Source organism: Ananas comosus, linkage group 3 (genome assembly GCF_001540865.1).
Source record: "Ananas comosus cultivar F153 linkage group 3, ASM154086v1, whole genome shotgun sequence".
Taxonomy (NCBI): domain Eukaryota; kingdom Viridiplantae; phylum Streptophyta; class Magnoliopsida; order Poales; family Bromeliaceae; genus Ananas; species Ananas comosus.
In genome coordinates this window covers 3,054,669-3,081,995 of record NC_033623.1, presented here as the reverse complement: position 1 = coordinate 3,081,995, position 27,327 = coordinate 3,054,669, and the positions used below count along the sequence as shown (strand labels likewise).

The following is a 27,327-nucleotide window of genomic DNA, read 5'->3' as shown; positions in this document are numbered from 1 at the left end:
TAAGAAACTGCCATTTTTATACTGCAAAGAGTCTAAATATAATACACAATCAATTACTACATGACATACATGCATTTTGGCTTTTGGATATATACCTCATGAACTTCCACATTATCCAACTAAATAGGTATTAAAAATAGTATAGGAAAGGCCACAATGAGCCTCCCTCAGTTTCTTATGTTTGAAGACAAGTTTGATATGAAGACCAGTTGAGACATCTATATATTTCTCTTTCCACATCTCTTTGACAGTATGATAATACAGAACACCTCTCTCTTCACCTCTCTATTTAACAATGATCCTTCTGAGGGCACCATTTTCATACACAAGGGTTGAGGAGGAGGACCCAGATGAGCTTCGGCACCGAAGGGCGCAATATCTTATCTACAAAGTGTTGGAAGAAGCTGAATCTCTTTCGAGGCAATACTACTCGAGGCGACGAGTGTTTAAGGTTAGGGTGAAGATCGGCTCGAGGCTGAAGAGGCTGAGGCTCGCCATTCAGGGAGTGAAACTTTTCGTGCGCAGAAGGATCACGAAGCATTTCAAACATCCGAATAATGTTCTTCATGGCAAAGAGTCACTACCTTAGATGAATGTTTAATTTCTGCATGTTGTGGATGTGGACCTCTCTTTTCACTTTTTGTCTTTTTTGGTGAGTGTTTCCGGGAAGCTAAAGCATGTTAGGATTGGAACTTAGCAGGATCAGTTGCAGGGGAATAGAGTGTTTACGAATTCGTTCCACAGATGTAATCTGCAACATTTGAAAAATCTGTTCAACTCATGAGAACAGATGTTCAAAATTCACACATTGTAATGAATACCAACCTTTTAAATGTCATAAGAACATTTAATAAGTTAAATTATAATTGTGATGTGTCTGTAATATAATTTCAGGGATGTGTGTGCAGAAAATAATATTTCCTGTACGATTTATCAATATATATGTGCAAATGAAACTCCGGAGTATAATGCACAGATGGAATACAACTTTGTATATCAGAACCAAGTAAAAACTAAAATTAACTGATGATTGGTGAAAAAAAAAGAGATAAAAAACTGGAGCAGATACATATCTTATCCAGAAGGCCAAACTCACAATGACATTTATTTACCCAAGAACAAGAGCGAACTATTTAAGTTACAAACAATACACCACAAGCACTGCATAACAGAGCCTCAAATCATCATTATTTGCTTCACACACTTGGCAGCATTACGACAAATAGATTGCACAAATACATGAGATATAGATTTTCCGATTACAAGGAACTGGGGCTTGAGCATTTTTGTGCACTTTATAGCACTTTGTCTCTGTGTTACAATTGTAACAAACTTAGCGACAAGCATTCCGAGATGGCGCTTCGCAGAAAACGCTTCGCTCCGGTGCCTTCTTTCTCACACAGATCTGGCAGTGCCATAATCCAAACACAGAAGGAAAAGTGTAAATATAGAGCATGCTCTATGGTATCCAAGCGCAAATGGTAAATCGAATAATCAAGGTATAACTATGCCAAAACTCGGAATCTATAGAAAACATTGGAAAATACCAACAAAATCAATCAAATAAAAGAAAAGGAAGTGGGACAATGACTAAAATTATTACACGCAGCAAGCAAGCTATCAAGATTAAAAGCAAATGAAGAGCAAAATTATCAACAGTAACAACACATGGAAGATTTCTAAAGTCAAATTTTTATGGTGAAACAAAAATAAAAACGCAGGATAAAAAGATAACACGTCTCAAATCACAGGGCAGTAAAGTGAAAGCGCGCTAAACCACATAGAGGTAATTGAAGCTTTCCCAAAAGTAAATCATCCAATTCATTTAGTCTTTGCTCAAGAATAAAATTGATACTATGTTAGAACTTAGAACTTAAGAAAGCATGTAGTGTAGTTTCATATGAGAGAGACGTATGGTAGATTGAGAAGTACCAGATTCCCACGATATAAATTCTGCTATTCTCTGCTTTGAGCTTTTCCAATTGCTCCTTCAACATTGGATGGCATTCGTGGAAAGATAACTCTCTCAAGGAGGGAGGCAGACCCTTCTCTGGTAGCGAGTTGATCTCAAGACATTTTTTAATGCTTAAATATTGTAGGGAAGTTAGGCCATGCAGCCAGGTTGGAAATGACTTCATAGTGGGACAACGGTCAAAAGATAGACGTTCAACTGATGCAAGGATTTGCAACCATTCCTCGTCCTCTCCAACAAACATTGTGGGCTCAGAAGAACGATGGATTGTAAGCACCGCGTGAGAGGATAAAAAGTTTCTTAGGAATGATAGTTTAAGAAGGGAGGTGTCGTCAATACTTAAATAAGAAAACGACATGCTCTTCCCCTGCATTGTAGCATCAAAATTTAATTGCCCTGCTTCTGCAAGCTTTGGGCAACTTAAAATATGTAGAAAATTTAGAGATGGGAGTAACTCCAGTCCGTCTAAAGATCTAAGCTCTGGGCAGCTCGAAATAGACAAACTATAGATGGTTGTCAGGCGACACAACATTTGCCCTGGAAGGGATACTAAATGCTGACAATCGCATATTAGTAGTCACCGAAGAGAGGTAAGGTTCTCTAGGCAGTTGGGAAGGGACTTTTCGAGCTCACCACATGATCCTATTTGCAAAGATCTGATGGAAGCAGGTAATTCCAGTGTGCTTTGGCAGGTGAGTTTCGGGCAACCGATTATTGTCAACTCCTCAAGAGAGACAAAGTCTTTAAATCTTTCAGTTGGAAGTGATGCTAGCTCTTTGCAATGTTCAATACATAAGATTTTGATAACCGGTAAGTAGTCTGGCAACAACTGATTTTCAATACTTTTTATTTTTGGGCAGCATCGTATGGATAATGTAGAAAGAGATGATCTCTTTATATCGCTATTACCTTGTTCGGTTCTGGCTTCACCAGTTGACCATTCATCCCATAATTCGGGAAGTATGTCCAGACCCAAATTCTGTAGATATAGCTCTTTGAGCAAAGGATACAGAAACGATAGTTCCGCAAGATTTGGACAATTTATAATGCGCAGTACACTTAGGTAAGGTAAAATTTGTGGCTGCAACCAAGTAGGAGATTTTTCACCGCCGTAGCATCTGATTTCCAACTTTTTTAGATTCAAATGCGGCTGGAGGCCTTCAAGCACCTCTATTTGGGAGAAGTTGTCATACATGAAGCTTCTTTTTCTAATAGCAGACCATTCTAGAACCAACTCATCCAAGTGTTCCTTGTTGTGTAATTTGGCTTGACAAGCATCTTCCCTACTCTCAACATTTTCAAGACATGTAATGCGTAACTTTCCATACAGTTGCTTCAAATCCTTTAGTTCTCCAATCCGATGGCCGTGCTCCTTTAGGACTTTAAATGCCGGCAAACTCTTAAGAATAGTCAGCTTCCCAATCTCATCTACCATACATAACTTATGTTCTTCAATGTAAAGTTTCAACAAGTTAGCCAACTTTGTAAATTCTTTAGGAAAACCCTCAAAGTCATTCCCATATGCAGCCAAAACTTGTAGATTATACAGGCGACCAAGTGATTCCGGTAACATTTGGATACCATTGTAGGATATGTCAAGGTAACGGAGATGTTTTAAATTGCTAATGTTCTCAGGCAACTCTTTGATCTTACAATAATTTATTATAAGTAACCGAATATTTCTAAGTTGATCAAACCAGCACCTAATTGCAGAACTGAAGTTAGGCTGTAAATTTTGGGAGAACTTGAAAGAATTATTTTGGATTAATAAAAGCGACCACAATTTACTGTAGCTGCTTAACTCCATTAACCAACTTGTTTCCAGGTTAGGGAGGGTCCATATTGACATATGCCGAACAGTAGGCGGGATTCTTCGTTGACATTTATCATTTTGCATCATGACAGCTTCATTCGTTAAAACTAATTGCGCTAGATCGTGCATTAAATCATGAATTACATATTTATTCCATTGTTTTGGTAGATATGGCTGAAAGAAGGACCTGGTTGTTAGCGCATGCAAGTACCTAGTTCCCACAATGTGCAGCGGCATGTTTTCTATAGGTGCAACGAAGCCTTGTGCTATCCAAATATCGAGTAGTTGATCTTCAGGGAATCTATAGTCTTTGGGAAAGATCGAACAAAGTGAGAAACATTGTTTCAAATGTGGCGGGAGATATTGATAGCTTAATCGGAGGGCCGGCAGGATGTCATTTTCCTGCTGTGGCAACTCCCATATTTCACTGTTCATGATCGTCCTCCAGTGTCCCACGTCCATGTCCGAATTCAACAAGCTTCCCATGTCCGAATTCAACAAGCTTCCCACAGTTTTTGCAGCTAACGGAGATCCCTTCAACTTGGCAGCAATTTTCTTAGCAATGCCTTCCAATTCTTGATTAACTTGCAAGTTTTCGCGACCGAAGGCGTATCTCTCGAACAATTTCCAATAAGAATCAGCTGGCAAGCCCCTCAACAGGATGGAATCCATCGTGCCCATTATGTCGGCGACTTTTCGAGACCGAGTGGTTATAATGATCATGCTTCCTCGATGTGCCTCCCTCAACGGTGCATAAAACTTTTCCCATGTCATTCTATCCTCATTCCACACATCATCGAGGACAAGAAGAAACCTTGTTGATACCATCATTTTATTCAGCAACACTTGAAGGGAATTTAAGTTCCTTCCATCAGTTCGGTACCCCTTGTCGTCGCTTTCTATTATATCTTTACTTTGCCTCCCACTTTCAGCATTGTCTATGATCTCTTTAGTCAGTCTTTCCACATCAAAGAAGTCGGAGACGCAAACCCAAATTTTCAGCAAAAAATGGTCATTCACCCTTGGATCGTTGTACACAAGCTGAGCCAAGGTGGTCTTTCCCATCCCTCCGATGCCGACTATGGGCAGAACAGACACATTCTCCCTCTTTCTTCTCTTAGCAGGGGCAGACAACCGATCACTACTGCTACTATCATCATCATCACTGGGTCCAGAACCATCAGCCGACTGCAGCAATAATGCGACCACCTTCTCCTGCTCCTCGTTACGGCCGATCGCATCTGATTCAGTAACTAACGAGCTCGTCTTACGTCCAGCGGACACGCCGTACCGTTTCGGCTCGTCATGCAGATTCAACAGCACTATCACCTTCTGCAGCTCGCCGGAAACAGCATCCAGCCTGCCTTGTATCTCCTTGACTTGGTTCGGAACGGCAGCAATCAAATTCTTGAAGAAAGTAACAGAAGAAGAGAGCAGACGACTTGCCTGGCCGTGTTGGCTGCCGTCGATCTTCTGCTGCAGGTCGTGGTAAGCGAAATCGTCGATGAGGTCCTCTGCGTCGTAGTAGGCATCCTTGAGTTGGGTCAGCAGCCGTTCGAGGTTGGGGTTGCTGAAGCGCCACTGCTCGGCCCTGTCGATGAGGACGCGGATCACGGGCAGACTGTCATGCAGGTGGCGGAGGTCGCCCGCGATGGCGGAGTGCTGCTGCCAGTTGCCGGCGGCAGTCGAGGCCAGGGTCGATAGGAGCCACTCCATATTTCCAATTGAGATCGATCAAGACGCTTACCCTCTCTTCTTCCCCCACAGTATAGATAATAAAAAAAAAAAAAACATAATAACAGAGTAGGAGTAAAAATAGGTTTTCTATGTGAAGGGAAGTGAGGAGGCAGATGTTCTACGTTCGTTACGTATCCGACAGATTAGCTAGGTGACCAAACGCCACAAAATAATATATATATTTATTTATATTGAGTGCAGGCGACCTACTTACTATTAAGCGAGGTTCATGACAACAAGTAGGACAATCACTAGGAAAGTTCCTCCGAGCAGAACAAAAATAGACTACTAAGAATTTGGGATTTGTTAAGAAGTTGGTGACTTCATCATCTTTGGGTCATTAACTAGTAATCAAAATATATACTTCTCTAGCTGAAAAATAGTTGGAGTTGTCAAACTTGATGAAATTATTGATTAGGTTACAAACTGTTCAATTTAATTATCTAAATGTGCCAAAACAACACGGTTCAGATAAAGGGCGCATAATTCAAAATTTTCTTTTTGCCTCTCAAGTCACTCCTTTTTTAATTTAAGAGTGACAAGGCCTTTAAGTTTCAATTTGTTGCTGCACCCCATATCTGACTCAGAATATCAAAACAAATAAAAGCTGAAAATATTTCAATTAGAATAAAAGAGGTTCAAGAGACTGCTTCAAAATGGCATATGGATGAGTGGTCCTCCATGCAATTTTTATTTTGTTCCGACCTCTAATCTCTTATTAGGAGGTAGTTGGTCACTTTCCACTGAGAAAAGAAGAAAGGTGAAACATACAGACCTTTTTTCCCCTACACAATTGCAAGTGGTTTAAGTGGCTTACCTGGATGTTCCCAAAAACAAAATTAAAAAACCAGGACAAAAAAATTAATTTTTTCATTTGTACTGTTTTGATCTTTTTTGGGTCGAAAGCTCTTTGAATTTTAATATGTTTGATTTAAATTGTTACAATTTTATTGCATCTAATGAAAATAAAGTTATTCTAATTAATGGCAGCAGTTGCACATGCATGTCCAATTATTATATATATGAAGTGCTCAGCACCAGCTATATATAGTCTACAAGAATAAAATACATGAAATTTTTATAGCAACAGTCAAATATTGATACCAACTACTTCAAAGAGCACAATAGTTAATTCTCCATGCATTTTAACCTTTTGTAACAATCCAGTAATCCTCTATATTTTCTATTGAAAATATTAAATCATTACCAATCAATTTAAATTGGGTAGTTATAAAAGGTGTTAATGAAGTAGTGAAATCACTGTAGATTCCGAGGCGGTAGGAATATTAGATTATCATGAATTATGAGGTATTTTTATTTTCATGTTGGATGAAAATAATTAGTAGTCCATTAAAAAAATAACTAGTTCTTAACAACCTCCCAATCTAAATGGCTTGACAAGTTAATAACAAACTTGTCATTCTAATTATCAAATATACAATTTTTTCAGAATATTACATACCTTGAACCAAATGACCCCATAAATTAATGTATACCATACTGCTCTAAAGTACAGTTTGGTCATCTGGCTGTTAATCCTAGAGAATCTTTTGGGTTATTTCTTTGTTGAACATCTAAGTAGAAGAGATTGCCATTTAGGCAACACAACTAAAATGTAAATTACGGAACGAAAACCAAATACCTTATTATTTGATACATGTATTAATAGGTGCTATATACTATACGACAAGAGTTGTCACCTATGTTGCACAGATACGGATACGGGGATACGGATACGATACGATACGGATACGGTGATACAGCAATTCCTAAAACTTCTAGGATACGATACGCGGGATATACTTGAATAAAATATTATTTTAAATATATTTAAATATATGTTGATTATATGTAATGATATATTGAGAACAATCAGGATATCTGGACTATATTAAGAAATATATTTTAATATGTATTTACTTGTATAATTATTCTACATATGTTCATAAAAAAAGATAATCAATCATATGAAATAATAATATAAAAAGTATCAAACCAACTATCATCCAACTTNAAAACAAGATCTATACTCTTGATCTTGATTACAAGACTCCTATCATCATTTTTTAAAGAATATTCATTTTCAGTCGTTCATTTTTGTGTCCACTCGATAGATAAGAAAATAATATCGGAAATGTATGAAATTTGATTTCTAAACACTTCAAGTGGTATAGATTATGTTCAACGGTGCCGATCGTCGATTTGGAAGCTCCATCATCGAAACTAAATGGGTGGCAACGGAGCTCGTTTGCTATCGATAGTATTCTAGCTCAACTCCACATATAACATATTCTGGACTCTACAACTATATAATAGACTTCTCAAAATCATAATATAACTAGTTAAACACATTCTATAACATACAAAAAAACCTGTATGTAAGAAATCATACATGTGACTAGCTATTTGTGTCACGCCCCGAATTACAGCGGAAGTCCGGATTATGTTAACAAACCCACCGCAGCATGTAGAAAAATACATCTCATATATACGAAACGTCAACAAACCTATCCAAAAAGATTACTAAAATCCAACAACAGTAGATCAGAGTGGAATAAAAACTATAAACTATAGAAATACTGTAGTTATACAATCATCACCGTATAAAAAAATAGAGGAAATGATAAATTGAACAGAGATTGATGGTTTTCTCACTCTTTTCCTTCTTTCCAATAGGTTTGGACGTGAGCTTTTAAAAAATTTTAAGTTTTGATCATTTTAGACCAAAAAAGAACTTGGCCGTGTCCCCCCCGTATCCCGCCGTATCCCTCACGTATCCGAGCCATATCCGATATTTTTTATTTTTTAAAAATGCCGGATACTTCATTCCCGTATCGGACACGTATCGGGCGCGTATCAATATCCGATACGTATCCGATACGGGTACGGCATGAAATTTGAAGTATCCGTGCTTCATAGGTTGTCACGAACATCATCACAACACTGGGATTAGAATCTAACCAACTAGGACAAGATATGAAGGGAAAAAAGAAAATAATATTATTACAACTTTTTTATTTGATGTAAAGAAAAGAAGCAGCAAAAATAATAAAAATGAATGGCATATGTTATCATGATTTCAGATGATCCAATCGGTTATCAACTAAAGCACTAAGATTAATCAGATGTAATCATCGTCTAGTATAGTTGGATTTGAATGGCAAGGAACAAAAGTTTTACATACCTAAATGGTAGCGATAGAAGGATCTACTGCAAATCTATGAGATTGATGCTGCTTTTTCGCTGTGCTGTACATTTTCAACTGTTGTATCAGCTTCAAATTGCAGTCGGAAAGTGCAAGTATTATAGGGTAGCTGGCAGGCTTGGCAGCAAGTCGATCTTAGGACAATCTGTTATTCTTAACTGTAAAGAAGTCGAGCCGCGTAACCAAGCTGGCAGTGATCTGAGATTAGAACAGTGTTCAAATGATAGATATCGAACCGATGCGAGGATTTGCAACCATTCGTTAGAATCTTCGACAAATATCAGAGATTCAAGGGAATTCTGGATTTTAAGAGAACATTTAATAAGTTAAATTATAATTTCAGGGATGTGTGTGCAGAAAATAATATTTCCTGTACGATTTATCGATATGGGCAAATGAAACTCCGGCGTGTAATGCACAGACGGAATACAACTTGCATACAAAATACACGCTGTGAATGACAGATTGTGAATGATCTCTATATCAAAACCAAGTAAAAACTAAAATTAATGTATACCACACTGCTCTGAAGTACAGTTTGATCATCTAGCTGTTAATCCTAGAGAATCTTTTGGGCTATTTCTTTGTTGAACATCTAAGTAGAAGAGATTGCCATTTAGGCAACACAACTAAAATGTAAATTATGGAACAAAAACCAAATACCTTATTCTTTGATACATGTATTAATAGGTGCTATATACTATACGACAAGAGTTGTCATGAACATACATTATCACAACACTGGGATCAGAATCTAACCAACTACAACAATATATGGAGGGAAAAAAAGAAATGATATCATTGCAACCTTTTTATTTGATGTAAAGAAAAGCAGCAGTAAAAATAATAAAAATGAATGGCATATGTTATCATGATTTCAGATGATCCAATCGGTTATCAACTAAAGCACTAAGATTAATCAGATGTAATCATCATCTAGTATAGTTGGATTTGAATAGCAAGGAACAAAAAAGTTACATACCTAAATGGTAGTGATAGAAGGATCTATTTCAAATCCATGAGATTGATGTTGCTTTGTCGTTGCGCTTGTAACGCTCCAATAGTCCCACATCGGGTGGGAAACTGATTCTGATTAGAATATATGAGACCTATACGCTAGTAATACTAACTGGACTTAAGCATTTTGGATTGGTGGTTTGAGCCCAACGAGTTATTGTTGCTAGGTGGTCGGATCGTTACAGTGCTGTACATTTTCAACTGTTGCATCAGCTTCAAATTGCAGTCGGAAAGTGCAAGCATTATAGGGTAGCTGGCAGGTTTGGTAGCAAGTCGATCTTAGGACAATTTGTTATTCTTAACTGTAAAGGAGTGATCTTAGGACAATCTATTATTCTTAACTGTAAAGAAGTCGAACCACGTAACCAAGCCGGCAGTGATCTGAGATTAGAACAATGTTCGAATGATAGATATCGAACCGATGCGAGGATTTGCAACCATTCGTTAGAATCTTCGACAAATATCAGAGATTCGAGGGAATTCTGGATTTTAAGAGACATGGTGGAGGGCAATAAATTCCTAAAAAATGGAAGTTGGAGAAGGGCGGTGTTGTCAATGACCACTACCAGCGGTACCGTATCATCCTTCCTGCACACTCTATTGACATACATCAACGGCTCTGTTTCTGTAAGCCTAGGACAGTCTAAAATAGTCAGCTCTTGGAGAGATGTGAGCGCCCCTGATCCGCCTAAAGACCTTAGCTCTGGACAGTTCACGATATGCAATAACTTGAGAGAAGTCAAGTTACCAAGAAACTTACTCGGAAGGGATTCTATGTGCTGACAATTGAACAAGTCCAAGTCCGTGAGCGAGGTTAGATTCTGTAGGCACTGGGAAATGACTTATCTAGATCACCGCATGAACTTATATGCAGTGACACAAGGGATGATGGCAAGAACAGTTCCTCTTGGCTGGCAAGCTTGGGGCAATTTTTTATTTCCAGTCGCTCAAGAGACAAGAAATCCTTAAATCTTTCTATTTGCAGCGCCGTTAGCTTAGTGCAATCAACTATGTTTATTGATTTGAGTGCTGGTAGATAGAGCGGCAACAACCACTCGTAAAGACTTGTTAGATTGGAGCAGCTTTTAATGGATAAGTAAGAGAGGGATGAGCTCTTGATGCTCCCAGCCCACATTTTCAAGTACCAATAATTCAAGGGAACTAGGAAGGTAGCATATATCCTTAAGATTAGGGCAATCTTGAATTCCGACTGAAGTTAGGAAAGGTAACATTCCTCTCTGCAGCCAACTTGGATGTTTGTTGCCATAGTAGGATATGATTTCCAATTTTCTGATGTTTGGATGCGGAGAGAGGCCTTCAAGCACCTTTTCATGAAGAGGAAAGTCATTAAACACTGAATTAGTGTTTCTGTTCAAATTCCAGCTCAGAACCAATTCATCTAGGTTTTTTTTCTCATATAGCTTAGCTTGACAAGCATCTTCCTGGCTTTCAACGTTTTCAAGACTCTTAATACACAGTGTTCTGCGAAGATGAGTCAAATCCTTTAGTTCTGCAATCCTATGTCCATTCTCCTTCCGAACTTCAAAATGTGGCAAATTCTGAAGAGAAGTTAGCTTCCCAATCTCAGCTACCTGAGAAAACAAATTCTCTCCCATATAAAGATTCTGTAAGTTAATCAGCTTAATAAAGCCTTTAGGAATGCTCTGAAGCGGACAACCATCTAGATTCAAAGCTCGTAGATTATACAGGCAACAAAGTGAGTTGGGTAACCTTGCAATAGCCGTTTCAGATATATTAAGGTATTGGAGAAGTTTTAAGTTGTCGATGCTCTCAGGCAATTCTTTGATAGCACATCTGCTTATGTCCAGTAAGCGAATATATCTGAGTTGAGTAAACCAGGTTCCAGTTGCAGGAGCCAAATTGAAATACAAATATGTCGGGGCAAGTCCACAAAAGATTCCGCTTGAAACTAACCGCAGCCTACCATACCTACCTATTTCCTTTAATATGCTTGATTCCAGATATGAGGCAAATATTGCCAAATGGCGAACAGTAGAAGGGCTGCTTCGTTCGCATTTATTATTCTGTATCATCAGAACTTCATGCGCTGAAACAGATTATGCCAAGTCATGCATTAAATTATGGATCACATAGTATTTTTTAGTTGGGTTACTCAGTCGAAGGAAGGACCGGCTTGTCAACTCACTCAAGTACCTAGTCGCTACATCTTCCGGTAGCATGTTATCTTCCGATGTGACGAAGCCTTGCGCCAGCCATAATTCGATTAGAGAGACTTCATCGATTTCATGGTCTTTGGGAAAAATGGAGCAAATTGCGAAACACCGCTTTAGATGTGGCGGGAGATATTGATAGCTCAATTGCAGGGCGGGAAAGATGTCATTTTCACCTTGTCGAAGTTTCCACATTTCACTATTCATGATACTCCTCCAGTGTTTGGCATCCATTTTCTCCTTCAATAGCCCCCCTACAGTTTTTGCCGCTAATGGGGTTCCTTTTAACTTGGTAGCAATCTTCTTAGCAATACTCTCCAGCTCTTGATCGACTTTTTCATTCCCGTAACCAAATGCACGTATCTTGAAGAATTCCCAAAAAGAATCAGCTGCTAAGCCCTCCAGAAAGATGCAATCCATGGTGCCCATTATATCAGCGACCTTTGACGACCTGGTGGTCGTCAAGATCATGCTTCCCCGATACCCATTCCTCATCGGTGCATAGAACTTTTCCCATTCCATTTTGTCCTCATTCCACACATCGTCGAGGACGAGAAGAAACCTCTTCGACATTGCTATCTCATTGAGAACCACTTGAAGAGAACTAAAATTCTTGCCACCAGTTTGGTACAAAGTTAAATTCTTGCGATTACCTCGGGACCAACTTGAATTCTTGCCGTCAGTTTGGTGGCTCAGGTCAACATTGTTTATCACCTCCTTAGTTAGCCTCTTAACATCAAAGATTTCGGAGACACAAATCCAAATTCGCGTCTCGAAGTAGTGTCGGACCCTCGGATCATTAAACACGACTTGAGCGAGAGTAGTCTTCCCCATCCCTCCGATGCCGACTATTGGCAGGACGGACACATTGTCTCTCTTGATTCTTTTAGCAGGAACAGATTCACTATTACTGGTTCGGCCAGATTCACCGCCCGGCCGCAGCAGCAGGGCAATCACCTTCTCCCGCTCCTCGTCGCGGCCGAACACTTCCGGTTCGGTAACGAACGAGCCCGTCTGCCGTCGCCGTAGCACGTCAGACCGCTTCGGCTCATCGCGAAAGTTTAAATCTACGATTACTTTCTCCAGCGCGGTGGCAGCATCATCTAGCCTGCGCTGGTACTGCCGGACTTTGTCGGGAGCGCGGGAAATTAAATTCTTCACGAAATCGAGAGGAGAAGAGAGGAGCAGACTTGCGTGGCCGCCCTCGATCTTCTGCTGCAGCTCGACGTAGTCGAACTCGGCGATGAGGTCCTCGGCGTCGTAGAAGGCGGCCTTCAGTTGCATCAGCAGCTGGTCGAAGTGGGGGTTCTTGAAGCGCCACTGCTCGGCCTTGTCGACGCGGAGGCGGGTCGTGAGCAGGGTTGTCCGCAGCACCTCGAGATCGTGGTCTAAGGAAGGAAGCAGTCTGACCAGCTCGTTCGCCGCGACGGACGCCGCGGCTGACTGGACCACTTCCTTTGCGAATGACAGAAGCCACCTCATGGATGGCCTGCCCTCCTTCCTCGCGACAGACAGCCCGGAGAAAGAAAGAAATATATAGAGAGAGAGAGAGAGCACTGAAAGAGCAGGAATGGAGAAATAGAAATACCAAATTAAAATTCACAAAATGGCTATTTGTTATATGTTTCTCATCGCTCCGCTGTTTTGATATAATCCTAGATAAATAGCAGACCCGATTTAAATTGGCCGGTCCGTCAATTACCAGCCGGTCATTATTACCAAGAAAACACGTCATGTTGTCGGCTAAAAAAGGTGGCAACATTACCAGCAAATTTCGTAAAATCTTTTACTAGTTCAATCAAAATAAAACACAGCAGAGGGGTCAATTGCAACAAGGACAAAAATCTCATAGGTCTAATTCAAACGTGTCTCAAAAGTTCAAATGCCGTCGAAGCTAAGTTGTTATCTCCGTAACCACTCACCATCTTCTTAGAAAAAAAAATCTAAAATGGAACAGTCACATCATCTCACTTATATTTTCAATAAAAAAATGAATGCCAAACACGGAAGGACAATCATGAATAGTAAAATGTGGAAACTACGGCAAGGTGAAAATGACATTCTTCCCACCCTGCAATTGAGCAATCAATACCTTTCGCCACATTTAAAGCGGTGTTTCTCAGTTTGCTCCTCCTTCCCCAAAGATGACATAATTCTACGAAGACTTTCTAATCGAATTCTGGGTGGCACAAGGTTTTATCGTGCCAGAATATGAAATACTACTGAAAGACGTAGAGATCAGGTACTTGTGTGAGTTGACAAGACAATCCTTCTTTCAACAAGTTCACCAGCGTCAAGGATGCCGCAATGTTTGCCATCTGGATACTGAAAATTTTTACTAAAGTTAAAATTTTTTTATGACTAGCACTTAAAAAAAGACTACCTACCGTGAACAATTTTTTCAAAAGAAGATGGTCAGGATATAACAATTACTTTTTGTGTATGACTGAGCTCGAGACTGTAGATCATTTGCTAGTAGGATGTATTGTTAGCAAATTTCTTTTTATCTCGCACCTTGGAGAGTGCCTCGTCTATCCTTTCTATGAAGATATCAACATCGTCTGGGAGCGGCTGCTAGAGAGACGTCCACAGAGCGACGGTTGGAAGGCTCAAACACTGGTGGCGGCCAATTGGTGGATGATCTGGCGTGATAGGAATAACGTTATTTCTAGAAATCTACCCACTGATGTTTCGCTAACGACCTATTGTATCGGAGTGTTGGCAAAAGAGTGGGCCGAGCATTGTAAAGCTGGGTGACGGCTGTGTCTTGATTTGGATCTGGTCTTTTAAATCTGTTTTTTCCTTTTTTTTCTTTAGTCTGTTTCTGCAAACCTTTGTTTTGTCGCTTTTTCGCTCTTCTGAGGCCTTGGTTGTCTCACCCTATGTAGCTAAATTTATTTACTTAACAAATGATGCGTGCTACCTCTTTCTCAAAAAAAAAAATTCACCAGCATAGAAAATGCTATTTGATCCATGATTTAATGCATGACTTGGCCCTCTCTGTTCCAGCGCATGAAGTTCTAACGTTACAAAATGATAAAAATGAACAAAGGACTAGCCCTTCTATTGTTCGCCATTTGGCAATATGTGCCTCAAATCTGGAATTGAGTACTTTAAATGAGTTAGGTTGGTATGATAGGTTGCAATCGATTCTAAGAGAAAACTTTCCTCAAGTTAGGAACAGCGGCTATTTACAACTTATTATGCCTTCTACGATTAAAATCTGGTTACTAGACATAAGCCATTGTGCTATCCAAGAACTGCCTGAGAACATTGACAACTTAAAACTTCTCCAATACCTTGACATCTCAAATGCCCTATTAGAAGGTTGCCTGAGTCATTTGTGCCTGTATAATCTACGAATTTTGGATCTACTTAGGTGTCCACTCTTCGAGCTTTCCTAAAGGCTTCAGCAAGCTGATCAACTTATGTAAACTTCATATGAAAGCTGATCAACTAAAAGCAAAATTATTGAGGTGTAATTACAATAAAAAAATTGATCATTGCACATTCCAAATATGCTTTAGGGTGCGTTTGGTTCGAATTATCCTGGCAAGATTACAGACAATCCTGCCAGGATAACTGTGTTTGGTTAATCCGCTATGTAATCTAGTCGTTAATTTAGCATTACAAATCGAGCAAGATTACATCGAAAATATTAACGGAAGGGGAGTCGTGTATCTTGCATTACTGAAACCCGTTAATACTACATATTATGTAAAATGACAATTTTATCCTCCAACAACCCTAAATCTAATTAACAGCAGTATTTGCATCTCTCTCTCCTTCCCCCGGCCCTCTCTCTCGCACGCCGCTTTCTCTCGCTCTCTCTCTATCTCTCACGAACACCTATCATCTTCTATTGCGTCGTCCTCCCAAGTAATCATCAAGATCTCCTTCCCTCCATTCATCATTTCCGCAAAAAATAATATTCAAATGACCATAACAAGGGCAATTTTGAAAAAAACTATACTTTTATGTCAAGATTACTAAATTTTATAAACTGAACCAAACATATTAATGCTATAAACACTGTAATCTAGTATTACATTACTGTATTAAATCAAACGCTCTAATGCAGCATCAGTAGTAATCTCACGCCGAAATCCAAGATATTGGATATGTCGAGATACTTTGTAATATTACATAACTCGAACCAAACGGGCCTTAAGCCAATATAGCGAACTTGACTAAATGGGGAATCTTTTGCTGGCTATTTATTATTAGGCCAAAATAAGTTCAACTTTCTGTCTCGTGACAATAGGTATAGAAAACTAATAAATTGAGTTGGTTGAGCTTAATAAGTTGAGTAACGTTGCGGTCTACAAGACACCTAACGGCAAGAGTTATAACAATTGACCTAATGTTCCGATAGATTAAGTCAAGTCGAAACCCGTGACTGCAGTGATTGAGCTCTTAAGTGCGATAGGTGCACCATTCCAATCAGTACGTGCTTTTGGGATCGTTGGTTTACTCTTACGATCCACAAGTGGTATCAGAATAGGGGTGTCAAACTGCCCGAGTGGCCCGCGGCCCGCCCGGCCCGGCACGAGAGTGGGCCGGGCCAGGCACAGCACGAGTGCTATAGCGGGCCGTGCCGGCCCGGCCCGGCCAGTCAGATCGGGTCGTGCCGGGCCTTGCTCCTGTGGCCTGATAGCCCGGCACGACACGGGCCTGGGCCATGCCAAGCCTGAGAGTTTACCTCGGCCAGGCCCGGCACAGCACGGTACGCCCCGGCCCGTCTGGCCAGGGTCTTCCGAGCCGGGCCCAGGCATGGACTTAGGTACAGGGCCTTGGGAGTTGGGTAACCCTGTACCACCCCAACTCCCAATGCCATTGGGAGTTGGGCTTACAACTCCCAATGGCATTGGGAGTTGGGCTTTGGGGCTCTCCCAAGTCCCAAGGTCTGTGATAACATATCCTTGGGAGTTGGGTTTAGACCAAAATATCATTCCAACAGTCAAATTTTGACTACTGGGAAGGACATTTTGGTTCAAAAAATTTAAAAATTAAAAATAATTTAAAATTTTAATATTTTTGTAAATATATTTTAAAATTTTAATTTTTTTATTGATATATNTTAAAGCATGGAATTACGTTCTCAAATGTATAATGTTTTATACATAGGTTGTTAGATGTTATATCGCAACGATCTGACTAGTATTTGCTTTTTAATTAATTAAGACACTAATTATAAAATATTAGGTGCAGCGCATGAGGATGTTTGCTGATACACGGGGTGTAGGCAAATTTTTCTTGAGAAGGGATCAGTAGCTGACCTTGATCACTCCATACCATCTGGTGGAGGCACGCCTAGATATAGAAAGAGTAATATTACTTCACTAAGTGCTTATATTTTTTGTCTAGCTCTAACATCACCAAAGTTGACCTTAATCTCATTAAGTTAATAATAATATATATGCTAGAGCAAGCATTGTGTGTCACACTATCAACATATATTCAATTCCAGCTGTCTGATTTTAATCGAACGGTCGAGCGCCAATAAGAAACTGCCATTTTTATACTGCAAAGAGTCTAAATATAATACACAATCAATTACTACATGACATACATGCATTTTGGCTTTTGGATATATACCTCATGAACTTCCACATTATCCAACTAAATAGGTATTAAAAATAGTATAGGAAAGGCCACAATGAGCCTCCCTCAGTTTCTTATGTTTGAAGACAAGTTTGATATGAAGACCAGTTGAGACATCTATATATTTCTCTTTCCACATCTCTTTGACACTATGATGATATAGAACATGATCTCTCTCTTCACCTCTCTATTTCTCTCTTCTTAGCCCTTCATTTTGTTGCATTACTCTTTTAATAATGATCCTTCTGAGGGCACCATTTTCATACACAAGGGTTGAGGAGGAGGACCCAGACGAGCTTCGGCACCGAAGGGCGCAATATCTTATCTACAAAGTGTTGGAAGAAGCTGAATCTCTTTCGAGGCAATACTACTCGAGGCGACGAGTGTTTAAAGTTAGGGTGAAGATCGGCTCGAGGCTGAAGAGGCTGAGGCTCGCCATTCAGGGAGTGAAACTTTTCGTGCGCAGAAGGATCACGAAGCATTTCAAACATCCGAATAATGTTCTTCATGGCAAAGAGTCACTACCTTAGATGAATGGTTAATTTCTTGAAACCTTCAGATGCATATTTGTGGATGTGGACCTCTTTTTTCAGTTTTTTGTCTTTTTTGGTGAGTGTTTCTGGGAAGCTAAAGCATGTTTGGATTCAAACTTAGCAGGATCAATTGCAGGGGAATAGAGTGTTTACGAATTCGTTCCACAGATGTAATCTGCAACATTTGAAAAATCAGTTCAACTTATGAGAAGAGATGTTCAAAATTCACACATCGTAATGAATACCAACCTTTTAAATGTCATAAGAACATTTAATAAGTTAAATTATAATTGTGATGTGTCTGTAATATAATTTCAGGGATGTGCGTGCAGAAAATAATATTTCCTATACGATTTATCGATATGTGCAAATGAAACTCCGGCATATAATGCACAGATGGAATACAACTTGCATACAAAATACTCAGTGTGAATGACAGATTGGTGAATGATCTCTATATCAAAACCAAGTAAAAACTAAAATTAATGTATACCACAGTGCTCTAAACTACAGTTTGATCATCTAGCTGTTAATCCTAGAGAATCTTTTGGGCTATTTCTTTGTTGAACATCTAGAAGAGATTGCCATTTAGGCAACACAACTAAAATGTAAATTATGGAACAAAAACCAAATACCTTATTCTTTGATACATGTATTAATAGGTGCTATATGCTATACGACAAGAGTTGCCATGAACATTATCACAACACTGGGATCAGAATCTAACCAACTATGACAAGATATGGAGGGAAAAAAAAGAAAATAATATCATTACAACCTTTTTATTTGATGAAAAGAAAAGTAGTAAAAATAATAAAAATGAATGGCATATGTTATCATGATTTCAGATGATCCAATCAGTTATCAACTAAAGAACTAAGATTAATCAGATGTAATCATCGTCTAGTATAGTTGTATTTGAATGGCAAGGAACAAAAAAGTTACATACCTAAGTGGTAGCAATAGAAGGATCTATTGCAAATCTATGAGATTGATGCTGCTTTATCGCTGTGCTGTACATTTTCAACTGTTGTATCAGCTTCAAATTGCAGTTGGAAAGTGCAAGTATTATAGGGTAGCTGGCAGGCTTGGCAGCAAGTCGATCTTAGGACAATCTGTCATTCTTAACTGTAAAGAAGTCGAGCTGCGTAACCAAGCCGGCAGTGATCTGAGATTAGAACAGTGTTCAAATGATAGATATCGAACCGATGCGAGGATTTGCAACCATTCGTTAGAATCTTCGACAAATATCAGAGATTCGAGGGAATTCTGGATTTTAAGAGACATGGTGGAGGGCAATAAATTTCTGAAAAATGGAAGTTGGAGAAGGGTGGTGTTGTCAATGACCACTACCAGCGTTACCGGATCATCCTTCCTCCACACTCTATTGACATACATCATCGGCTCTGTTTCTGTAAGCCTAGGACACTCTAAAATAGTCAGCTCTTGGAGAGATGTGAGTGCCCCTGATCCCCCTAAAGACCTTAGCTCTGGACAGTTCACGATACGTAATAACTTGAGAGAAGTCAAGTTACCAAGAAACTTACTCGGAAGGGATTCTATGTGCTGACAATTGAACAAGTCCAAGTCCATGAGCGAGGTTAGATTCTGTAGGCAACTGGGAAATGACTTGTCTAGATCACCACATGAATTTATATGCAGTGACAAAAGAGATGATGGCAAGAACAGTTCCTCTTGGCTGGCGAGCTTGGGGCAATTTTTTATTTCCAGTCGCTCAAGAGACAAGAATTCCTTAAATCTTTCTATATGCAGCGCTGTTAGCTTAGTGCAATCGACTATGTTTATTGATTTGAGTGCTGGTAGGTAGAGCGGCAACAACCACTCGTAGAGACTTGTTAGATTGGAGCAGCTGTTAATGGATAAGTAAGAGAGGGATGAGCTCTCCATGCTCCCGCTTCTTATGCCTTCCACAGGTGAATCTTCGTCCCACAATTTGGGAAGCGATTCCCAGCCCACACTTTCAAGTACCAATAATTCGAGGGAACGAGGAAGGTAGCATATATCCTTAAGATTAGGGCAATCTTGAATTCGGACTGAAGTTAGGAAAGGTAACTTTTCTCTCTGCAGCCAACTTGGATGTTTGTTGCCATAATAGGATATGATTTCCAATTTTCTGAGGTTTCGATGTGGAGAGAGGCCTTCAAGCACCTTTTCATGAAGGGGAAAGTCATTAAACACTGGATTAGTGTTTCTGTTTGAATACCAGCCCAGAACCAATTCGTCTAGGTTTTTTTTCTCACATAGCTTTGCTTGACAAGCATCTTCCTGGCTTTCAACGTTTTCAAGACTCTTAATACACAGTGTTCTGCGAAGCTGAGTCAAATCCTTTAGTTCTGCAATCCTATGTCCATTCTCCTTCCGAACTTCAAAACGTGGCAAATTCTGAAGAGAAGTTAGCTTCCCAATCTCAGCTACCTGAGAAAACAAATTCTGTCCCATATAAAGATTCTGCAAGTTAATCAGCTTGATAAAGCCTTTAGGAATGCTCTGAAGTGGACAACCATCTAGATTCAAAACTCGTAGATTATACAAGCAACAAAGTGAGTTGGGTAACCTTCCAATAGCCGTATCAGATATATTAAGGTATTGGAGAAGTTTTAAGTTGTCAATGCTCTCAGGCAATTCTTTGATAGCACATCTGCTTATGTCCAGTAAGCGAATATATCTGAGTTGAGTAAACCAGGATCCAGATGCAGGAGTCAAATTGAAATACAAATATGTTGGGCTCCAATGTCCAGAAAAGATTCCGCTTAAAACTGACCGCAGCCTACTGTACCTACCTATTTCCTTTAACATGCTTGATTCCAGATATGAACCAAGTATCGCCAAATGGCGAACACTAGAAGGGCTGCTTTGTTCGCATTTATTATTCTGTACCATCAGAACTTCATGTGCTGAAACAGATCGCGCCAAGTCATGCATTAAATTATGGATCACATAGTATCTTTTATTTGGGTTACGCAGTCGAAGGAAGGATCGGCTTGTCAACTCACCCAAGTACCTGGTTGCTACATCTTTTGGTAGCATGTTATCTTCCGATGTGACGAAGCCTTGTGCTACCCATAATTCGATTAGAGAGACTTCATCGATTTCATAATCTTTGGGAAAAATGGAGCAAATTGAGAAACATCGCTTTAGATGTGGCGGGAGATACTGATAGCTCAATTGCAGGGCAGGAAAGATGTCATTTTCACCTTGTCGAAGTTTCCACATTTCACTATTCATGATACTCCTCCAGTGATTGGCATCCATTTTCTCCTTCAATAGCCCCCCTACAGTTTTTGCCGCTAATGGGGTTCCCTTTAACTTGGTAGCAATCTTCTTAGCAATACTCTCCAGCTCTTGATTGAGTTTTTCATTCCCATAACCAAATGCACATGTTTTGAAGAATTCCCAAAAAGAATCATCTGGTAAGCCCTCCAGAAAGATGGAATCCATGGTGCCCATTATATCAGCGACCTTCGACGACCGGGTGGTCGTCAAGATCATGCTTCCCCGATACCCACTCCTCATCGGTGCATAGAACTTGTCCCACTCCATTTTGTCCTCATTCCACACATCATCGAGGACGAGAAGAAACCTTTTTGACGTTGCTATCTCATTGAGAACCACTTGAAGAGAACTAAAATTCTTGCCACCAGTTTGGTACAGAGTTAAATTCTTGCGATTAGTTCGAGACAAACTTGAATTCTTGCCGTCAGTTTGGTGCCTCAGGTCAACATTGCTTATCACCTCCTTAGTTAGCCTCTTCACATCAAAGATTTCGGAGACACAAATCCAAATTCGCGTCTCAAAGTAGTGTCGGACCCTCGGATCATTAAACACGACTTGAGCGAGAGTAGTCTTCCCCATCCCTCCGATGCCGACGATCGGCAGGACGGACACATTGTCTGTCTTCATTCTTTTAGCAGGAACAGATTCACTATTACTGGGCCGGCCAGATTCATCGCCCGGCCGCAGCAGCAGGGCAATCACCTTCTCCCGCTCCTCGTCGCGGCCGAACACTTCAGGTTCAGTAACGAACGAGCCCGTCTGCCGTCGCCGTAGCACGTCAGACCGCTTCGGCTCATCACGAAAATTTAAATCTACAATTACTTTCTCCAGCGCGGCGGCAGCATCATCTAGCCTGCGCTGGTACTGCCGGACTTTGTCGGGAGCGCGGGAAATTAAATTCTTCACGAAATCGAGAGACGAAGAGAGGAGCAGACTTGCCTGGCCCTCGATCTTCTGCTGCAGCTCGACGTAGTCGAACTCGGCGATGAGGTCCTCGGCGTCGTAGTAGGCGGCCTTCAGTTGCATCAGCAGCTGGTCGAAGTGGGCGTTCTTGAAGCGCCACTGCTCGGCGTTGTCAACGCGGAGGCGGGTCGTGAGCAGGGTTGTCCGCAGCACCTCGAGATCGTGATCCAAACAAGGAAGCAGTCTGACCAGCTCGTCCGCCACGACGGACGCCGCGGCTGACTGGACCACTTCCTTTGCGAATGACAGAAGCCACCCCATGGATGACCTGCCCTCCTTCCTCGCGACAGACAAGACAGCCCGGAGAAAGAAAGAAATAGAGAGAGAGAGGACTCAAAGAGATTAAAGCGAGAGAGAATTTGGTCAAAGAGTTTAGAGCGAGGGAGAGAATATGGTATGCTTTTTAGCGGCCCTTACGCGCACTCAAATTAGAAATTCAAGTTGACTGCAGATACGAGTTTTACCTTTTCCAAGCTCACTCCAAATTAAATTTTGCCCCGATATTGGGGATGTATTCGACCTCCCTCACTCCCTCAAATCATTGGTACTCGCAGATGTGCGTTTGGAGGCACTTCCAAAATTGTGGGATGAAGATTCAGCTGTAGAAGGCACAAGCAGCAAAAGCATCAGGAGCACATCACTCTCTGACTTGCAAATTGTAAACTTGTCTAAGCTAGTGTAACAACCTGAAGAATAAAGGAGTAGAATAGTTCAAAGGAGAAGTAGTAAAAGTAGTAACTTTACTAGTTAAGAGAGGAATAAGGGCAGCAGCAGGGTGAAGAGGAGGAAGCGCGCCAAGCTGGACCGGCGGGAAGCGTTTCCGAAGAGGAGGCTCAGGCGCGGACGGAGAAGAAACCGGAGGCAGAGAGGAGGTCGGGCGGAAGGGAGATCCGACCAAATGTACAGATTTGGGGAAAGTGGTAAGCGGATCTTGAGGAGCACATTCCCATCAAAATTGGCCCACAACTTTGTTTAATTGTTTCTTATTAACAATTACAGCTTAGTCCACATTTCTCTGTTATTTACATTTTTATACTATGTATGGAGGAGTACAAGAAGCAGGTTGTAAACATTTTTGATGATCAATGAATGGAATTAGTATCTTCTTCCCCAAATCTCTTCTCCTCTAAACTCTTCTTCCGCCAATTCTTCTCTATCTCTAATCCCCACTTCTATCTCTATCTCTATCTCTACTTCTATCTCACTTTCCCTTACCTCTTCTAGCCTCGGTTGCCTTGGATCCGCGACAGAGAGCCACCACCATCCTCGTCGCCGTCCACGCCTCTATCTCTAAATTCTCGTCATCGGCGGGTTGCGACGAGTCCGGGGCATTACAGCTAGCATGTTTTCAAGAATGGTTGTTGCCACTCCACCTACCGGTCCTCAAATCAATTAATATAGTCAATTGTAACGAGCTGAAGTCGCTGCCGACCGACAGATTTAAAGAATCCTCCTCTCTTGAGGTATTGGACATACAAACTTGCCCGAGTCTCACCAGCAAAAGGAAATTGGTCTTGCCATCATCCATGTTGTCACTTAAAGTAGATTCGTGCGGTGATCTAGACAATTCACTTCCCAGTTGCCTACAAAATCTGACCTCTCTAGCCTCCTTGTACCTATGCAATTGCGAGCAAATAGAATGCCTGCCAGGAAATGTGTTCCGTAACTCGACAGCTCTTAAGTTATTAAAGATAGAGAACTGTCCAATGCTAAGGTCCTTAGGCGGATCAGAGGCACTTACATCACTCAAAATTGTGAACATTTCTGACTGCCCTGGGCTTACGGAATCCGAGCCATTGATGTCTGTCGAAAAAGTAAGGAGGAAGGAAGATACATCGGCGCTGGAGTTGGTCATTGACAACACTGCACTTCTCCGACTTTCATTTTTCAAAACTTTGTTGTCCCCACCATGTCTCTTGAAATCCTGAGATACCCTGAAAGTCTGTTGTTCGTCGGAGGGGACGAGGATTGCGTGCAAATCCTCGAACCGCTTCAATCTTTATCGTTTGAATGCTGTTCTTATCTCAAATCACTGCCAGCTTGGTTGCACAGCTTGACTTCCTTGCAAGAGTTGATAATAAATGATTACCCTGAGATCGACTTGCTGCCGAGCCTGCCTACCACCCTGGAATACTTATATTTTTCCAACTGCAATTCAGTGTTGACAGAACAGCTGAAAATGCACGAAGCACTGATACAGCAGTGTCGATCTCATATATTTGCGGCAGGTTCTTCCAACGCCGTCATTTAGGTATGTAAATCCTTTTGTTCCTTGCCACTCAAGTCGACATATAGTAGATGATTCTTAATCTGATTAATTATTCGTACTTTAGATGGAATCATCTGAAATCATGACAATCAATCTTATGGATTTTAATTATTTCGGCTGCTTCTTACCATTACAGCAAATGAAAGGGATGTAATGATATATATTTTGTATATTTTGTATATTTTGTATTTCATTTTGTTTAATTTACTGCTTTATTTTGTAAAACGGAAATGTTTTCGCAATGCGAAGAGCATGGAGGAGTTTGCATGTTCCATTTGATTTACCTCATTGGCTCAAACTTTACTCCTTTTTTTAATCCTTAACTCACATTTTCTCAATCCAAATTCACAGGCGTGAGAGTATTTTAATTCTCATTTTTTACCTGGTGTTGCTGAAACATGTTGCTCTGGTTGTAGGCTCGATGCAGTTGAACTATTAAACACAGTTGTTGTTGTTGTTGTTGTTGTTTAATCAAACCTTGGTTGGATTTATTGACCACCACTTTTGCTATTTTGGATGTGGTTATATTTTTTGAGATGCTGATAAAGATATTGAAATAGATAGGTGTTAAATATACATTATCTTTGGAAACAGAGCCTTTATTTTTCTGGTTCTTAGATGGATAAAATTGAAGTTTTTATAGCAAGGGTTTTTTTTCTTTTTTCAGTAGGGTTGAGAATTCTCTATGAAGTTCTCTAATATATTTATTGTTTTATAATGTGAACAGCAAAATACATAAGCATTTATGCTATATTCATTCTGCAACAATGTTACTTTCACTATGGAGCTGCTTATTTTCTGGCATATGCAGCTGCATATCGCGTATGTGATATGTAGCAGCTTGAGTTGGCTGTCTCCCCATGAAGGGCTCTTTAGAGCATTGACAAGCACAAGAAGAGAAAGCAAGGACAAGTGAAAATGAAGAAAGAGTGTTTTGAAGCTGCCAATTAACCCACTTTTGTAACAAAAGGTGATGCTGAAAACACAAATTTCATTGAAGAATGTTTCATCCTTTTAAAGATGGATCTTCGAACAACTTAAGCTAACAAATGTTAGGACATTGAAATGAAAATGAAACAAATAGGTAAGATACCCAAAATGACAATTGTTATAAACTGCAAAACTCAGAATTTTTTGCGGTAACTACAGTAAACTTTTGGCTCTTTGGCTAAATGCACATCAGTCTACTAATCAAAAATTAAAGAATAGGCCGCTACATTCAAGCACTAGTCCGAATTCTACTGTCCTAACATAACCTCTGGACTGAAAACGCATCCAAAAGGTTGCAAAATCTTGTCATTCCATCAGACGAAATCTCAGCTTCATCTTCAGTCAAAATTTCTGCAATAATCTAAGATAACAATATAAATGAAAAAATAATCATGTCCCCGGTAATGACTGTGACATAGCTCTGAATTTCTCCTCTTTACAGCGCCTTTGATCCCCAATCATAGACTCAAAGACATCCAAAAGCTCATCCAAACCCTCCATATCATTCCCTAGTCCCTTCAAAGCGCAAACTATGCTCTCGATAGTAGACAAGCACCCGGCTTTTGGCTGATGCCTCACTTCACTATACAAGCTCTCCTTCCCTGGATCCAGCTTCAAGTGTGGCAGAAGCTTTAGCCACGGATTCTCATGGTATATTCGCTTCGCCTTCGCCCATGTACCGTCCAAAACAACCAAATGCTTCACTTCAAAATCCACAGAATCCAAATTGATCGACCTCTCATAAGGAAAGAGGAGGGCTGATCCCGCAAGCACCGTGATCTCGAACTCCTCAAAGTCCTGATATATCTCAGTGCCACTCAACTGCTTCCTCTGCAATTTTTTGACTACGAACCCATTTGAGATCAATGCTCTGCCGATCGGAGTTCTTAATACCCAATCGATATTGGGTTTCGCAGAGCGCTCGACAGTGATTTCAAGCTCATTTTGAGAGCATGTTACCTTGCATTTAGCTTTGGTGACTGTGATGCATTCATCAAAATCTAATCTTTCCTTCCGATACGTTACAGGTGTCAAATTGATCTCTTTATTTGATGATCTTGGAGACTTATTTCTACACAAAACATCAAAAACATCTCCACATTCATCACTGTTGCAACAATTCACAGCTCCCCAATCAAAATCTTCCGATATGGACGAATGAGTCGTCACAAAATCAGATCTTCCCCCCAAATCTGAGCTCTCAGAGCGATTCCCATCAATCAAAGAATCCCCAGAAGATGAATCCGAACCCAGAGGGCGTATAAAGAACCTGGCTTGGAAATTGACGTCGGTAACAGGGATCACCGTAACATTCTTGAGGCCAATCTTCGCAACCCTAGCGGAATTGAGTGGGTGCTTCGCCTCCAAACTGTGCTGTAGAATCGTAACACCGATCGAGTTGTCGAGAGGTGGGGATTTGAGGCGGGAGCAGAGGCAAAGCTTGGAGGGTTTGGAGCAATTAGGGCAAATAGGTCTCTTCGAAGGGCCCTGGCTCCCCATGAATGGAGCTAGGGTTTGGAAAAGGTTCGATCTTTGGGAGAAGAATTCGGGGAGGAGGCGGAAGGGGAGATAATACGGGGCGCGAAGGGAATGGGTGCCCGTGGAGAAGGCGATCGCCATTGGCGACCTTAAAAACCCTAAATTTGGGGTTTTGAAGGGGAAGCGGGTGAGAACGGGTCGGGTACGATCCGTTTGACTAAGCTTCTGAGTTCGAGTTAAGTTAGGATTTGGATAATAC

The 27,327-nt window shown here is 40.6% G+C and overlaps 6 protein-coding genes across 11 annotated transcripts; all 6 read right to left on the bottom strand.

The window, feature by feature from the left end:
* On the bottom strand, positions 1-24,730 carry LOC109707694 (disease resistance protein RGA2-like). Of its 5 annotated transcripts, none has more exons than XM_020229169.1 (4): positions 23,075-24,729; positions 19,023-22,929; positions 18,066-18,248; positions 1-584 (listed from the first exon to the last, which is right to left on the bottom strand). In XM_020229169.1, the coding sequence occupies exon 2, from the start codon at positions 22,589-22,591 to the stop codon at positions 19,142-19,144; it is 3,450 nt and encodes a 1,149-aa protein (XP_020084758.1). In that variant the 5' UTR covers positions 22,592-22,929; positions 23,075-24,729; the 3' UTR covers positions 1-584; positions 18,066-18,248; positions 19,023-19,141. The 5 variants fall into 5 exon arrangements, with proteins under 5 accessions (XP_020084758.1, XP_020084757.1, XP_020084756.1 ...); XM_020229168.1 differs by lacking the exon at positions 1-584 and having other exon boundaries at positions 17,440-18,248; positions 19,023-22,606; positions 22,795-22,929; positions 23,075-24,730; XM_020229167.1 differs by lacking the exon at positions 1-584 and having other exon boundaries at positions 17,440-18,248; positions 19,023-22,630; positions 22,795-22,929.
* LOC109707698 lies at positions 1,075-2,647 on the bottom strand. Its single transcript, XM_020229175.1, has 2 exons — positions 1,933-2,647; positions 1,075-1,405 (listed from the first exon to the last, which is right to left on the bottom strand). Coding segments are annotated over exons 1-2 (573 nt in total). The 5' UTR covers positions 2,505-2,647; the 3' UTR covers positions 1,075-1,404.
* LOC109707695 (disease resistance protein RGA2-like) lies at positions 2,512-8,823 on the bottom strand. The gene is made up of 2 exons (XM_020229170.1): positions 8,707-8,823; positions 2,512-5,537 (listed from the first exon to the last, which is right to left on the bottom strand). The coding sequence occupies exon 2, from the start codon at positions 5,499-5,501 to the stop codon at positions 2,550-2,552; it is 2,952 nt and encodes a 983-aa protein (XP_020084759.1). The 5' UTR covers positions 5,502-5,537; positions 8,707-8,823; the 3' UTR covers positions 2,512-2,549.
* On the bottom strand, positions 8,821-11,817 carry LOC109707697 (putative disease resistance protein RGA3). 2 transcript variants are annotated; one of them, XM_020229174.1, is made up of 2 exons: positions 9,710-11,817; positions 8,821-8,925 (listed from the first exon to the last, which is right to left on the bottom strand). In XM_020229174.1, the coding sequence occupies exon 1, from the start codon at positions 11,796-11,798 to the stop codon at positions 10,830-10,832; it is 969 nt and encodes a 322-aa protein (XP_020084763.1). In that variant the 5' UTR covers positions 11,799-11,817; the 3' UTR covers positions 8,821-8,925; positions 9,710-10,829. The 2 variants fall into 2 exon arrangements, with proteins under 2 accessions (XP_020084763.1, XP_020084762.1); XM_020229173.1 differs by having other exon boundaries at positions 8,899-9,026.
* LOC109707454 (disease resistance protein RGA2-like) lies at positions 11,592-13,418 on the bottom strand. The gene has a single exon (XM_020228709.1). It carries the CDS (start codon positions 13,416-13,418, stop codon positions 11,823-11,825), a length of 1,596 nt encoding a protein of 531 aa, XP_020084298.1. The 3' UTR covers positions 11,592-11,822.
* On the bottom strand, positions 25,361-27,319 carry LOC109707696. Its single transcript, XM_020229171.1, has one exon. The coding sequence runs from the start codon at positions 27,207-27,209 to the stop codon at positions 25,980-25,982; it is 1,230 nt and encodes a 409-aa protein (XP_020084760.1). The 5' UTR covers positions 27,210-27,319; the 3' UTR covers positions 25,361-25,979.

What these genes read in the sequence shown, in the direction of transcription:
- LOC109707698 (XM_020229175.1), bottom strand. Translation starts at nt 2,504, where the DNA reads ATGTTGTGTCGCCTGACAACCATCTATAGTTTGTCTATTTCGAGCTGC.
- LOC109707695 (XM_020229170.1), bottom strand. Translation starts at nt 5,501, where the DNA reads ATGGAGTGGCTCCTATCGACCCTGGCCTCGACTGCCGCCGGCAACTGG.
- LOC109707697 (XM_020229174.1), bottom strand. Translation starts at nt 11,798, where the DNA reads ATGATACAGAATAATAAATGCGAACGAAGCAGCCCTTCTACTGTTCGC.
- LOC109707454 (XM_020228709.1), bottom strand. Translation starts at nt 13,418, where the DNA reads ATGAGGTGGCTTCTGTCATTCGCAAAGGAAGTGGTCCAGTCAGCCGCG.
- LOC109707694 (XM_020229168.1), bottom strand. Translation starts at nt 22,591, where the DNA reads ATGGGGTGGCTTCTGTCATTCGCAAAGGAAGTGGTCCAGTCAGCCGCG.
- LOC109707696 (XM_020229171.1), bottom strand. Translation starts at nt 27,209, where the DNA reads ATGGCGATCGCCTTCTCCACGGGCACCCATTCCCTTCGCGCCCCGTAT.